Source organism: Nuphar pumila, chromosome 4 (assembly GCF_984573655.1).
Source record: "Nuphar pumila chromosome 4, dmNupPumi1.hap1.1, whole genome shotgun sequence".
Lineage (NCBI taxonomy): Eukaryota > Viridiplantae > Streptophyta > Magnoliopsida > Nymphaeales > Nymphaeaceae > Nuphar > Nuphar pumila.
Genome location: NC_143252.1, coordinates 8,263,115 through 8,278,689, shown reverse-complemented (window position 1 = coordinate 8,278,689; position 15,575 = coordinate 8,263,115). Strand labels below are relative to the sequence as shown.

The 15,575-nt window shown below is 38.5% G+C and overlaps 1 protein-coding gene across 1 annotated transcript; it reads left to right on the top strand.

Moving 5' to 3' along the window:
* The first annotated feature begins 4,957 nt into the window (after positions 1-4,957).
* On the top strand, positions 4,958-14,593 carry LOC149839254 (cyclin-L1-1-like). Its single transcript, XM_090002412.1, has 9 exons — positions 4,958-5,080; positions 5,669-5,857; positions 5,967-6,048; positions 6,953-7,093; positions 7,423-7,592; positions 13,194-13,464; positions 13,557-13,959; positions 14,091-14,126; positions 14,253-14,593. The coding sequence occupies exons 2-9, from the start codon at positions 5,706-5,708 to the stop codon at positions 14,321-14,323; spliced, it is 1,326 nt and encodes a 441-aa protein (XP_089858538.1). The 5' UTR covers positions 4,958-5,080; positions 5,669-5,705; the 3' UTR covers positions 14,324-14,593.
* The last annotated feature ends 982 nt before the right edge of the window (positions 14,594-15,575 follow it).

Below are 15,575 nucleotides of genomic sequence, written 5' to 3'. Positions count from 1 at the left end.
CCCCCCTGCCGACAAACGAAAAGGGACAGGGGGAATGAAGCCCCCTGTCGAACACCACAGATGGCAGGGGGCTCCCCCCCTGTCGACAAACAAAAAAGGGAACAGGGGGAGCGGAGTCCCCCTGTCAACAAAGGGAAGCGGCAGGGGGCTTCGCCCCCCTGCCGGCCAGGGAAGAGGAAACAGGGGGAGCGGAGTCCCCCTGTCGACACAGCGAGTGGCAGGGGGAGCAGAGCCCCCTGCCGACACAGCGAAACGAGAAAAGATGGGGGGTTTACCTGGAGGCTACCGGTGTCACCGATAGACGCAGAGGAACAAGGGCGGGTGGCGTCGAAGACGTCGGCCGAGGTCGTCGAAACGGAAGGCGGAGGCGATGGGTCACTGGCGCCCACACAGCAAAGGAAGAAGGTGGCCGGCGGTTTCGGTCGTCGGCGCTGGCTCAGAGGGTGAGATGGTCGGTGACTTCGGTCGCCGGTAGTGGTGGTCACGGGGGACGAGAGGCGACGGGAGAAGACGAGAGGAGCAGAGAGGAGAGAGAACGGGTGAGTGCTTTTGCCCCTCGCCCGAGGCGCCTGTGCCTTTTTAAAAGGCACAGGCGTCTCGAATAATCGAGAAGCCGAGTCCGGGCTGGGCTCGGATCCGGGTCCAGCTCGGATCCGGGTCCAGCTCGGATCCGGGTCTGGCTCAGATCCGACACCGCAGACCGACCGAGGCACGTGTCCGACATGTGCCTAGCACGTGTCCGACATGTGCCTAGCACGTGTCCGACATGTGCCTAGCATGTGTCCGACATGTGCCTAGCACGTGTCCGACACGTGTCAGAGTCAGTTTTTTTTTTAAGTGGACGTTACACAAGCTGTTGCTGATGGTCCTCATTCTAGTTGGAGGCTAGTATAAGTTCAGGTCTTATATTGTTTGTCAGTTCGATTCTTTCTCCCTCTCGCACCCTCCACATCCTAAAAGGGAATTTGTGACATGGGGTGTCCCTTTGTAAACTGCATATCTGGATATGCAGAGAATCCATAAAATGTTGACACATAAAACATGACAGAAAAGGGGCTTCTTGGTGAGGAATACATCCCTCCACTCAAAATCTTTGAAATATTTGCTGCTTACATTTAAATATAGAATTCCTTAAGAGGCATCAAATGCTCTTTTTTTCAAATGCGTGCTAACTGCTAACATTAGTGGATAACTTTAGGTCATGATGATAAATCTTCAGAGTAAGACTGATTTCCCTAACTGAAATTTTATGCAGGACATAAACTTGTAATGTGAAACACCTCACCAAATTCATAATGCTGTCACACTCTTGAGTAAATTATTATAGATGTAATATTTATGTGCTAGACAAGATTTCAATAAATTGATGAAGGTGATATCTCTCCCTGCAGTCTCTTGATTAGCCATTAGTGACTGCTGTAACTGAATTTATCACTTGGTGAGAATTACAGTTTTGAGTTTTCTTTACACGACCTTAGCTATTTAGTTTGCTTAATTTTACTATGGTTGGTGAGAGAAGTGGGCTGAATTTTCATGAATTTAGTGGATCATCTTTCTGGTTGCTTTGTTGATTTTTTTTTCTTTTGAATTTTGTTTCGCATCAGGCGTGGCTTATATATTTCTGGAGAAGAACTAAAGTGCATGGCTTGGAAGAGGATATTGCAGAGGATCGCCTGCAATACTGGATCAGTCAGAACAGTGGATCGCCAACATTGCATGATGCAGTTGATGGTTCTCTCTCTCTCTCTCTCTCTCTCTCTCTCTCTCTCTCTCTTGTTGCCTTATATGGTATTTATGCAGCTGTGCGAGGCATGATGGAAATCAGAAAATTAGGCTTGGAGGCCCAATTATGGGAGGCTTCTCGCAAGGAGATTGGCCATGATTTAGCAAACTCAACACTGCCAAAGCCTGAGATACCTTCCTAAAACAACCATCACTATTTTTTTTTTGTGAACTTTCATGGACCTTACAAGCTATATTTGCTATGACCCTACCAATATGGAAGCACCGATCAGAGCTTGAACATCATATCAGCAATATCTCTCTCTCTCATTCAATATGCGTGTTGATAAAAAAAAATTATCTGTTTTCATTTCCTAATGTTATCAAGGAGCAGATTTTTGTTTGTTACATTATTGCAATGACTGATATTTTTATTTTCCATTCAAAATCCCTCTGTGTTCTAATATGAAAATATAGTGGCATTGGCTAGTTGATTTTTCATGGTCATGCTGTATGCCGGTGTGCGCGCGCTGTTGCTAGCATGACATTGGTCATTGGTGCCTCAAAATAGAAAAGTTTGAATTGCTCCATTGGTGTCATTATGTTGCCAATATGTTGCTTGGTAGCATGCATGGTTGGTTGCATATCACTGTTTTAAGGTAAAATAATGGCTAAGCTGTGCGTGTGTCGACCTTGTAGGCCCATGCAGTGTATATACTCCACAAATCTTGGTGCTGTCCGAGAGGTGGATTAGGTGAAATCACATTGTACACTTTGAGTGTGCAGCTGCACCCGACCGTCCTCCATCTCTGGGATATAGTCTGTCAGTTGTGGAGCCCAACAGAAGATAGAGGCTGATCAGTTGCAGCAGCAAGTGTGCAATGTGATTGTACCTGATCTGCCATCGCTGTCCGGCTCTAATGTCAATTTGCCGATCTATACATGCAGAACATGTGACCTTGCCAGATAAGTGTATGAGTAGTTGTTTTTTTTAATGGCCGGGGATAACCCATTCATTCTCTGTTTGTTGTAAATGTATTGAGTATGGTCGATTTACTAAGAATCTACAACTGGATCATGTGTTTTCGATGAAAAAAATGATGTTTGGACCCTCAAAAATTCACAAAAATATTAGACCGTTGATTTTTCGAACTTTATTAAAACTCACCCATGTGTTGGAATCAAACGTTTCAAGAGCTGATCCCTATAAAATCAAGTACAAGATCACATCTGTACCGTCAGAATTTAAAAATAAAATGAAAAAAGCCCGAAAAAGCCATTTAGCACCAAATGGGTTTAGCACCGACCCATTACTCTCTCTCCATATCTATATATATATCTCTATATATATATATATTGCAAATGGTTTGAATTCAGGATGGGTTTTTTGCAAATTTTGGCTGTTCTGGATCTGACTCCCCAATGCATTTTCTGATCCTAAATCTGAACCGTTTGCATCCCTAATATATATATATATATATATATATATATATATATATATATATATATATATATATATATATATATATATATAAATAACTAAAAGGTCAAGTTCCATCATGTTATGCTGTCCAATGTATTCAAAATCGAACTGGGTTGCTCGAATCAGATGATCCAATTTGAATCAGTTCACTGATCTTTCTTGAGAATCACCTGAATTGGTTTTCTTTTTTAATTCTTGTGATAATTATGATATTTATTGGATATTTATATTGTTTAGGCATTACGTGCATATTCTGATATTTTATTCTGCCCTTTAAAGTTATCATTTACTTTATTTCTCTATTTTCTCTTTTTTTAGATATTTTCATGAGTTTTTTTTTCTGTTATGTGTTTCTTTGATTTTTTTTTTAAATCATTTAAAATGACCAATTGAAAACGATTTGATTCAGGCTTATTATCGTAACTGTTTTTAAAAAAGACTGATTGTAATTAACAACATTAATGCAGTCAGTTGTGGAAAAAAAAATTCATGGTCTTACATGCTGCTGGTTCAAGCCAGAGAAGAGAATTCAGGCACGGATGGTTAAAAATTTGCTGATTCAGCTCGGTTCCGTTCGGAGTCTGAATCGGCTGATTCTTTTGAAAATCAATTCAAGGGGTAAGCCCACGGAGTTTTAAGCTGCCAGGACAGTGACCGTAAATACAACAGGCAGAGCCAACGTGGTTAGATCTCGGTTCCTGGTGGCGGTTTCTCAGTGTAAAAAATAACAAAACAATACTGATTCTAACGACATTGATCCAAACTGTAATTTACTTGTTATCGATGCATAATCACTCTAAAAAAGGGTTCCCTTTAGTCCTATGTCGCAAAGATACAGACCCTGACTCAACATGAGTTTCTAAACTTTTTGAATAATAGGACATGAGGACATAGAATTTCTTTATTTGTAATCAACAAAATTCATTTTAATATTTAATATATAAACATAATTTTATTGAAAAAATATGCAAGTTATGTTGCATAAAGAAAATGAATTCCAACTCATATAACTTAAAATGATATTTAAAACATATATTATATTTAAGATAAAGTACATTGTATGTCCATATGGTATCAATGAGTTGAAACTCATAGGTGCGACTTGTTTCAACTAAAACTGGCACTGCAAATGCGATCTACACATTTTACGTAGTAAAGACCAGTCACTGGATCATGTTTAAAAATATAATTTTTGAGCCAAAAAAATTACAGCCATTGTTTTTTTGAGTAGCTAGGAAAACCTGTTCATACACCATAATCTGGTGATCCAAGGACCGATCCTCACTAACTAAAACAAGTAAATCACATCTACAATGTCAGATTGAGTCGAAACAAGTAGCATTTATGAGTTTCTACTCATTGATACTGTATTATTTCAAAGGGTATGGACCGGGCCTAGTTCATGTAATCCTTATAGGTCCCTGGTATGATTTTTCCTTATGATAGACCTGATCAGACCTGGGTCCTAACCCAGTACCCACACCTCACCTAGGGTATGAACCAGATCCGGATTTGGACTCACCTAGGGTATGAACCAGATCCGACCTATTGACACCCTTAGTCTGACATCAAGGCAACAAATTATATCCAACTCCAGCGGACATTTTCCCGGATCGTGTTTGATTTGACCCGGTTAATATTCGGGTCATCAATTTTCGTCCCTAAATCCGGATATTCGGGTTGATGTCAGTTCGGGTCGGGTATCCCATAGAAACCCGACTCATTTAACTGCCCCTTTTCCTAACCCTGCGTCTCTCTCTCTCTCTGAGTGTCTGGTTTTCTTGTTCTTGGAGGAGGTAGAGAAGGGAAACGATCGGCTCATCACTCGTCGGATTGGGATAAAGGGATCGTGGTCTCCGCGTTCGAGTTTATTCGGTGGGTTGCTTATTTTCCTTCTATTTTTGACTTTCTAGGGTTAGTTTGCTTTATTGGGTTGTTTGGCGAATCACATTTTGTTTTTACGCGATTCAGATTCATGGGTTGTAGTGAAAAGCTAGGGTTAGTCTTTTCTTCTTTGACTAGTCTCGTCAGAACCATATTTTCTTTGGGTGATTGAAGCCGTGTACGCGGTATGTTTTTTACGCTTTCGATTGGTGTTGCATTGCGAAATTTGGTTGCGTTTTCTTGGCTGTTTAGGAATTGGGGCTTCAAATTGGGTTGTGATTCTTGCTTGTTTATAAGTCTGCGTGATTTGTGAAATCACGAGTAGAGTTCTTGAACAAGTGATTCGGTTACTCACTTTAATTGAAAGAGTCGAGTCTTTACGATAATTAAATTAGTTCCTGTGTAGCTTAACCATAAACGTGAAAAACTTTCTTTCCAACAGAGGATTGTACTTTTTAGTAATTGGTAGAGAAAAATTGGGTTTTTGAGATAGTAAATTTTGGTGATATCATAGAAGAGGATACCGATTTCTGCTCTATTAACTCTTTTTTTTTTCTTTTTGACTCTGTACGGGTGCAGTAACTACATGATTTGGAAAATTTAGCCTGATTACAAGATGATTTACACCGCAATAGACACATTCTATGTCACGGATGAACAACTAAAGAACTCACCTTCTAGAAAGGATGGCATTGATGAGCAAACAGAAATGACTCTCCGACTTTATGGGTGTGACTTGATCCAAGAAAGTGGCATATTGCTCACATTGTATCCTTTCCTCCTCTCATGCTGTCTTTCTTTTTTTTTTTACTTTTTCTCCCCTCCATGCTGTTGTAGCTTTTCTTTTGTTTGTTTTTCTTAAGTTTTATTGGTACAGACCTCAAGCAGTTATGGCAACAGGACAGGTTCTTTTCCACCGTTTCTACTGCAAGAAGTCTTTTGCCCGATTCAATGTCAAAGTTAGTATGTCTTTGCCAATTGTTACTCTTGTATGCTTTTCATTGGTTATGGACGAATTGCAAGGTTTCTATAACTATTATGCATATATTCACTTGCATGCTAACCCTTGGAACTTGGCTAGTCTATTTGATGACTTAGCGACACTGCTAGAAACATTTCAACTTGGTATATTCTGGAAAGCTTATGATATAACCAGATGTTACATAGCTTTCTCCAGCAATCATAACTGAAAATTGTTTTACTTGAACTAAATGAACCCTTCATATTTTATTTTGCTAATGTTATGTTTTATTTAATGTAGTTAGTATACTGGAAAAAGAACCAATGCAATAATAGTTCATCTTCAGGTTTGAGTGATTAATGATTCATTCAGATTGCATAGACTTACCAAATGATGAAAATTAATGATTGTACACGAGAAAGAACTAATATGGGCACTTGCGGAGTTTTATGCTTCCGAGAGGTATGGTAGGCTAAAACCAATGCGGCCACGTCTCCGATCTTGGATGTGGTTTCTCTGTGCAATAAACTAAAAAAAATGATGAATTCATATTACATAGAATTACCAAATGACGAAAATCAGATCGTAACATATATAAAGTTGAATTTTGTCATAGTAGTATGTAAACTTATGTCTATGACAAACGATAAGTGAAATGTATTTTATTGATATTGTTGGTTTGTGTTCAGCATGATTACCTTGAATTGGCTCCCTGCTGGTTTTACTCAGCAACTTGGTCTCTAAGAACAGCTCCACACAAGATGTTCAAGGAGTATAGTAAACTGCTAAGAATAAGGAGCACTTTGCTATTCTTTCTCTTTCTCCCTTTTATACTTTGCATTTGATTTCCGATATTGGTTGCCATGATCTGCATATGATGCAGCTTGTTGTTTATTTTTCAGAAGGTTGCTGCCACCTGTGTTTGGCTTGCCTCAAAGCTGGAAGAAAGTCCTAGAAAAGCTAAGTACATCTTCTTGGTGTTTCACCGAATGGAGTGTAGGAGAGAAAATCGCCCACTTGAGCATTTTGACCTTTTCTCCAAGGTAATTTGCTTGTATTTCTCTGCTTCCTTTCCCCCTGAAATCTCACTTTTTGGTCCTTTTTTCTGTCCTTTTCTAACAACTCCAAGTGAAATTCCATATGGTCTCCACAAATATGTTAATCTTTGAATGTTTATATAGTTTGTGGAACTCCAATGCCTTGTGTGTGTGTGTGTGTGTGCACCCATCTCTCCATGCACCAATTTCTATTCTTGATGGAAAGTTAGTTTTGTTATTTACTTGATTGTGAATATGTTGGTCATGTCATTTGCACCCAATTTATTGATGCAGCTCTGGATGTGTAAGCATGTATTATTTTTTCTATTTAGCAGAAATACACTGAATTGAAAATGGAATTGAATAGAACAGAACGCCACTTACTGAAAGAGATGGGCTTTATCTGTCATGTTGAACATCCTCATAAGTTCATTCCTTCCTATCTTGAAACTCTTGGAGCTCCTAAGGAATTGAGGCAGGAAGCATGGAATCTGGCCAATGACAGGTACACAGCCCTGTGATGTTGATATCTAATTAACATTTATCGGTATATATAATTACCAATAATTCATGTTTTTTTATGTTTGACTCTGATGAACTACTAATGATACATTTGAAGGTTATATGCATCACTTGTGTGCTTATGCTTATGGTCAAGCATGATTTTTGAGAAAGTCCCTTCACTACCATAATATGGAGTATGGTCTAACATGTTATGGGAAGATGTACATGCGAATTATTTATATCAAAATCAATGTGTTTCTTGTATTGATATATTTTAATTTTTTACTCTAGACTAAAAGTTGTCTGTTGAAGACATCCCTTTGGAATCCAAACTCAAGTTATGGACTTACTATTTGCAAACAAAAACGGACTACTGGTTTTGAAATGTGTTTTGTATCACTCCCTTGTTCCTTTTTATGATGGAAGCCAAACTCAAAATGTGGACCTATCTTAAGGTTCATCCTTGAGCTTTTGCTGCCCGCTGATGTTAAAGATTTAACCTCATGTTTCTTATGAGGGTTTATTAACACCATGACATGTATCTGTAGTCCTATTTCATCTTTGCTATGATATGTTTACTGGAGTGTAAAGGCATAAACTATGGTACACTAACAAATGATTTAATGGGTTCCAGCTTGACAGTTGTTTTTTGGAAGATCTCTTGAGCAGAGAAAACATGCTTTTCCGACTTCTATTTCCGAAAATTCACAATTGAGGAATTTTTTTTAGGCTCAATTAAGTGAAGTTCTTGATTTTCAAAGATAGCTTTGACAAAAAATAAATAAAAAAGCAACAGTCATTTTTATTTAGATAAAAAAAAAGAAACTTGTTTATGCCCTCTGTTAAGATGAGAAAAATACAAAGGTATTTTGTTAGCAAAGCTTCAACTAAAAAAGAGTTTGAGGGACCAAAGATCCCTATTATATGTAGCTCAAAAACACAAGCTAGTATATAGCAGTATGCCTGATAAATCCTTTGAAAACCTGCCAAATAAAGAGGTCGTTGAAAAGAATGGATCCATTGAATACATAGCAAAATGAGCCAAAACACAAAGACCATTTGACATTGCTAATTGATATTACCATGGAGCATGATGTCTGCACTTGTTCTCTGCATCCACATATGCCAACAAATAGGTTCAAAAATTCAAATGTGAAGAATGAAAGAAGCCCCGTGTGCAACCAAACAACAATCACCTCTAGAGAACACTTGTGCACTTTCACTACTGACCTGTGCGTGGCAACCACATAGTTCATGTTGGTAGAGTTGGATTTATTAAGACCCCCCCCCCCCCCCCCCCCCCCCCCCCAAAAAAAAAAAGTCTGCGGCTTAGGAATAAAGGCTTCTTCATGATCTTGAGGTGGTGGACTTTGGTCATACTATTAGCAAAGGAGGGTGGACTTGCTTATGGTGCTTTCTTCCAGCTTTAGCCATGGGTTTGCAGTTCTTTCTCCAAGTTCACTATGAGATAGAATTGCCTTGTTATGTTGGACCATTTATATGTTTTATGAATTTATCCAAGGTCTAGGTGGGTATTTTTTATCATGGACAATTCACTTGAGCTAGGTTGTGTGCCAATTATGGTTGGGTTTGTCCTTGTGTTCTAAGTTTGAGGCCAAGTTCTTTGCATTGTTATTAATTTGGCATTTGATTGTTTTCATGGCTTCCCTTGAATATGAACTGCGAAGCGATTCAAATGTAAAATGACTGACGTTTTTGCTCTAATTCTAGTTATTTTGTTCCTTAGGCCTTGTTATTGCACACTTGCTTCCAAGGATATCTGTCCTTTTCTGGGAGGATGAGTAGTCTCTTAATTGGACCCTCAAGGGTGAGGTTGCATGTATGGCCTTTTCCCCAATGCCTTATCTTTGAGTTCCAACCATTTTCATGCATTTGTTGACTCTTGGTCTTAAGGGCTGGACACCTATATGAGTGTCATGGCGGTTGAAGCGAACCCAACCCATTTTGGTCAGGTTTTCTGGCTCAATTTGAATAAGTCTTAGACCAAAACTGAACATATTTATAGTTAGTTGTGTCCGAGCTGACCCCAACAGGCTTGCGGGCTACTAACCATTTGAAAAATATAATTTTTTTCTTTTTAGAATTATTTTGGGCCAAGATTTGGCCCAACCCAAATCGTTTTTTTGTACTTTGTGGGCCAAACAAGTGGGCCATGGGCAGTGCCCAAGACCAAAGTTTGATAAGTACTAGGCACAAATTCAGCCAGTTAATACAAGGGCTAGGTTGCCCTAGGTCACCCACAACCATCGTTCTTTAGGTTGCCCCTTGCAGTGATCATTTTCAACCTTCTGTGATCAACACTTTTACCTAGACCAAGGTTTAAGTATCATATCGTTATCCGTACCAGTTGGGCCCAAAATAAGATATGTATCGTATCGTAAAAAAATCATAATTTTTTAATAAAAGTTTTCAAAATTTGTAAAAAATCATGAAAAGTCAGAAAAATAGCAAAAATTCTAAAAAAATCATAACACATGAAATAATGATGAATTGCATAAAATACAACCATAAAAACACATATGAATCGTTTATGTCTCTATGAGCTGCATAAGACATCATTAAACATCAACTATCTCAAAAGAACAATGAAAAATATTAAATATCTTGCAATTAAAAACATGCCACAAGACTCATACTTTCACATTAGATAAATAAAAACATTATAGCAATAGTTGCACTTGATTTTCAATCCGTTTCTACTCATTACTTGAGTTCCCCATTGCTATGCCAGATCATCTGATGTCGTCTTTTGAGCGTGGAACCTGATTTCTACCTTGATATAAATTCGTAATTTTCGTTGATCCAACTTCACGGTAAGTTGGCGAGGGGTTGCAGGAGGCAGGGCCCCCTGATGCAGAATTTTTTGGATGATAGTTTTGTAATTTTACTTATGATAAAGATTTTTTACCTTAATCCACTTGAGTGAAAAATGGTAGAAATGCACTCTTACTAGAACAAATTGCAAAAGCCCTCTTCCTTACACATGGATCGGCCTTTAAAGCGCTCTCAGGACTCCTAGGGTGCGTGGATACCCCTCTAATGACTTTTATACAAATGAGGGAGTCGGCCTTCAAGAGGTCTTAAAAAAAAGATTACAATTCGGCCCTTTTTAAAGTACGCCGAAGGTGTATCATACAATAGACCTTGTATTGTACAATACAGTACGATACATGTTTGTATCATACGATACATATGAAACACACTCGTATCGTGTATCATATAATTATTTCCCATAGTAAAAATACATACTGTACGATACAGTACGATACTTACAACATTGATCTAGACTGCTCGCCATTTTTTCGACTTTTAGCAGCTAGTATCCACTCTTTGATCTTTATGGTCTTTTCTGTGCTTGGTCTTATTTTTTTTTTTCTGGGCCATATTGCTTGTATAGATTCTTTCATGGTGGACTGTTCCATTATTGACAATTTCTTTTTAGTGATGCCCATGTTTCCTTTTGTCCCTCCTGCATATTTTGTACTTGGTGCAGTTCCTTGTTTCACACTTTCAGTGCCTATTTGCCTCCCACCTGTGTCACACAGATGCCTCTTTTTGCATTCTTGCCAACACCACGTGATGCTGAAATCAATTGCTTTACACATTGTATTCCATTGATATGGACAGGCATGTGTTAACAGTCTGTTGTGTCACTGACTTCATCTATGCTCATTTTATGTTCGTGATTTTTTTTCTTTTGGTTATTGTTGTTTTCCTTTTTAAAATTTGACATTGACATGAAATTGTTCATCTATGTATTATATTGGATTATTATGTATATTCGGTTAGCTTAAATGATTAAATATGTAAATACATTAATTTTCAAAATAGCCACATCAGCATCCCATGTCCATTTTGTATCCATGTTCATGTCTGTGTCCGTATCGCATAGGGTCACCACCATGCCTTGACTACTTTCTCCTCTTCCATCTCCTATTCCTTCACACTCTCTTATTCCTTGCTTGTTTTCAGAGAGTTCCACTTGCTTCCTAATTTGGTGTTCTTCCTGCAAGGTGGCACTTGTCTGGCAGCATGGCTTACGCTAGTCATAGTTGGCAAACTCGGCAAGTCTATCGTATTGGTGCTTAACCGAGTTAAAAAACTAAATTGACTCGGTTAGAACTAAACTCAGCCGAGTCAAGACCATTGATTTGGTTGAGTCAGCCGAGACTCGGACAAATCAGCTGATTTTTTTCTAGACTCGCCCAAGTCAGCCATCTCATCTATTTTTTGAGTTTGAGAGAGAGAGAGAATTGTGAAATGGAAGGTTATAAATTAAATTCACACTAAAGAATTAGAAACTTTCCTTAGGAATTTAGTTAGTCTTAATTAGCAATTAAGCATTATGAAAAAATGTGGACTACATGCAGTCAAATAGTTAAGTCAGCAAATTCCTACCAATTTTAGATGTATCATTAAATAGTAATTGCTGAAAATATACTTAATTGACTGGAAGAGGCAATGTTGTCGGTATCGGTGCGTATCGTATCGCCAGAAAATTGATACGATACTGACCTGAATTGGCTATTTTTTAATAAATGTAAAAATAGCTTAAAATTAATTTTTGCAATATTATTTTAATGGCTTTAACGTGCCACGTTCTGATTGACACGTAATATTTTTTAATTATTTTTTGGCCGATTCAGAACGACTCACTTGAGAATCGGTATTGGTCAATTCACCTGAATCGTTGGCCAAACAATACAGATCTGATTCCAATACTGACAACATTGGGGAGAGACAATAATATGCATTACATACATATATTTATGTATTTATATATATGCAATGTAGGAAAAATCCACATTTTAAATGAACATACTGTTTAAAGAGTTTTGCATATATAAAATCTATGTTTCTTATTTATTTTTAACAAATTAAATTAAAACCATGACTCAGCCGAGTCACCGAGTCACCGAGTCAGGAGTGACCGATCCGAGACCAAGTCCCAAGAATGCCTACCATGACGCTAGCACTCCATCTTGCACCTCTTTTGGTTTGTTCCTGGGAAAGCTCAGTCCATTGGATTGTCAATGCTCCTTTTCTTGGATAAACATATTCTCCAGTCATCCTTTTTTGGCCACAAGAAGTAGCACTATGGGTATATCCACCTTTTTGAGTTCACCCTGTTCTGTTATGAGACCTATCCCAACAATGACCCTCTCATTTTGACTGGTCTTTAAAGATGCATGACTTGTAAGGGGCATTGTGGAGGAAGTGATACATGTTTTACATGTTCTATAATTCCCTTGTTGATCGTCGGCATGCCTTCATTTTGGTGGAAGCTGTGAATGACATGTGATTCTTCAATAGAAACCTTTCTAGGTCATCATCCAACAAGATGGAAAGGAAACCTAATTTATTAGGGTCTATCTTGCAAGCTGTATCTCAGCCACTCCTTTTCATGCTTGTTCTTGAGATGACAAAAGGCTCTGATTAATTCTTAATTTTCAACATATTCATAATATTCTGTTTTTGCTATTCTGGATTTATTTATAATTAAATTAGCAGGATTGCTCCTCTATTATAAGCTGATTTTATCTTTTTGATTGTCTTGGCCATGCTCGTCTTTGTGTGGTAGTTTGCGTACAACGTTGTGCGTCCGCTTCAAAAGTGAAGTTGTGGCCTGTGGGGTTGTCTATGCTGCTGCTCGTCGGTTCCAGCTTCCCCTTCCTGAAAATCCACCATGGTGGACTATTTTCGGTGCAGATAAGGCTGGGATTGATGAAGTGTGTAGAGTACTTGCTCATCTTTACTCTCTTTCCAAGGCACAGTATATACCTGTATGTAAAGATTCAGATTCTTTTACATTATCCAGCAAGACGCGGGACTCTCAAACCCCAATTCCAAAGGTGAAGCTTTGTTGTGTTCAATATAAATTCAGAAATATGATCCAAATGTTGATCTTCTGACCTAAATTGCTGATCTTTAAGTTTTCCCATAGGCAACAGCGAATGGGAGCAACACTCCCATTCAATCGGGGACACCAAACACGGAGACTGCTGGCACTAAGGATGTGGTAAAGGTGGCACTGGACTTGCTGAAAGAATCAAGCAAGGGTGAGGAAGATGCTCCGAGTGCTCCAAAAGAAGGAGAGGTGAATGAAGATGGCTTAGGGAAAACAAAGGTGGATCATCATAGGGTGGATGCCAATGGGGACAAGAGTAAGGAGAAGGAGAGAGAGGAGAGATCAAAAGCCCGGGATCGTGAGAGAGATCGAGACTATGATCGCGAGAGGGGAAGGGATTCTGATAGAGAAAGAGAGAGAGAAAAGGAGACAGAAAGGGACAGAGATAAATTCAGGGAAAGAAGTCGTCATTGGAGCAAGGAGAAGGGAAAAGATACCGGTAAAGCAAAAAGCGACTACTTTTGTCATTTATTTTCATTCAACTGGTTATGATGTTTTCAGGTCTTTTAATCTATCTCTACTTATTTTGTTTCGGGGGTAATAATAGTAACCTTCCTTTGCATCGTTCAGGACACTCGGAGAAATCAAGACATCAGTCATCTCGGGGTATGTGATGCAGACTATAAATCTCTTGTAGCCAACTTCCTCTTATTCCTACTCTGTTGTATTCTGCCTGCATATGAATCTCATGTTGGTTTTGTTTCTCTAATTAGGAACTTAATTGTCTTGCAGATAGAGGTGACTACCATAGTTATTCTTCTTCGCGCGAGAAGGACCGACATCGACATCATCCTTATTCATAAGGATTTTGCTTTGTTACCATCTTGATGTATTAGTTTAATTCTCAGGTTCCCTTTCACCCATGTTCTTTAGCAACGAAGGTGATAGGACTCCTGAAATATTCAGGTTTTCCTTCTGGGTATTTTCCGAGTGTAATTTTTTGAAGCATGATGTAAACTGGATGTAAAAACTGGCCTATGAAGATCAAACATACAATCTGAAGCCAGGAAAAGCATGTCTTAGGATTACCAATGGTAATGTCTTAATGTGATTGAACAATCCGCGTCATTTGTCATTCATTATCTGTATGACATTCAGCATAACAAGGAATGTTGGATACGTATTTCATGGTACGGTACCCAAATCTGAGGAGTGCTTGAGGAAAATTGGAGAAGATTGTTTTGGGTGTCCACCCCTAGTCTAGAACCTCTTCTGTTTTCCTAAGCTATTAAGTTAAATCTATGCGTCAGTTGTCATGTCCACAGCATTGTTTTTCTAATGGATCATCTATAACAAATGACTTGACAGAAAACTATGTTCAGCCAAATCTACCGTGTTTGGATACTTCAACTCGGATTGTCTTTGAAGTTGGTAATCCTTAGCTATCGAATTGTGGAACCTGGGAAGCTGGTGAAATGTGCTAGACTTTGCCAGTCCAGGATTCGAATGCTAAGCTATTTGTTTTATAGTACAAATCCTGCAATTTGTGCCGTTTCTCAGTCTATCCAAACGCACAAATTGTTAGCTTGGTTTTGCCACTTGCATTCTTGTCATAATCAGAGAGAGAGAGAGAAATTATGGCCTTTGAATTTCAATAAAATTTGTGGCTATCAGATGGCTTTGGTGGATCTAAACCAATATCACCAATCTCGTTCTTGGGAAATATTGTGATTTTTTAAAAAAGCTAATTTTTCTCGAGAAAATTTTAAGAAAATGTAGTCACGCATCCATGTTACCAAAACTGCTTTCACTGCGTTGATATTGTGACAAAAACTTAACTGTAAAATAAGATACATTTTGAATTTCGGCATTATATTGGATTTAACGGCTATATTTGTGACATAGGTCTCAACATCAGAGCATGGGAATTTTGTTTTGTTTTTGTTGCTATTATTATTTTCTTTTTACACTTCTTGATCAGGTTTTTTCCTACAAAAGAAAAACCAAGAAAAGGACATCTTCTTCATGGTTGTGAGCATAGCAAGAATCTGCAGATTTTTTTTTTATTTATAACCAGAAAAAACCACACCGGGCACGAAGAACTGGTCGTGCTGG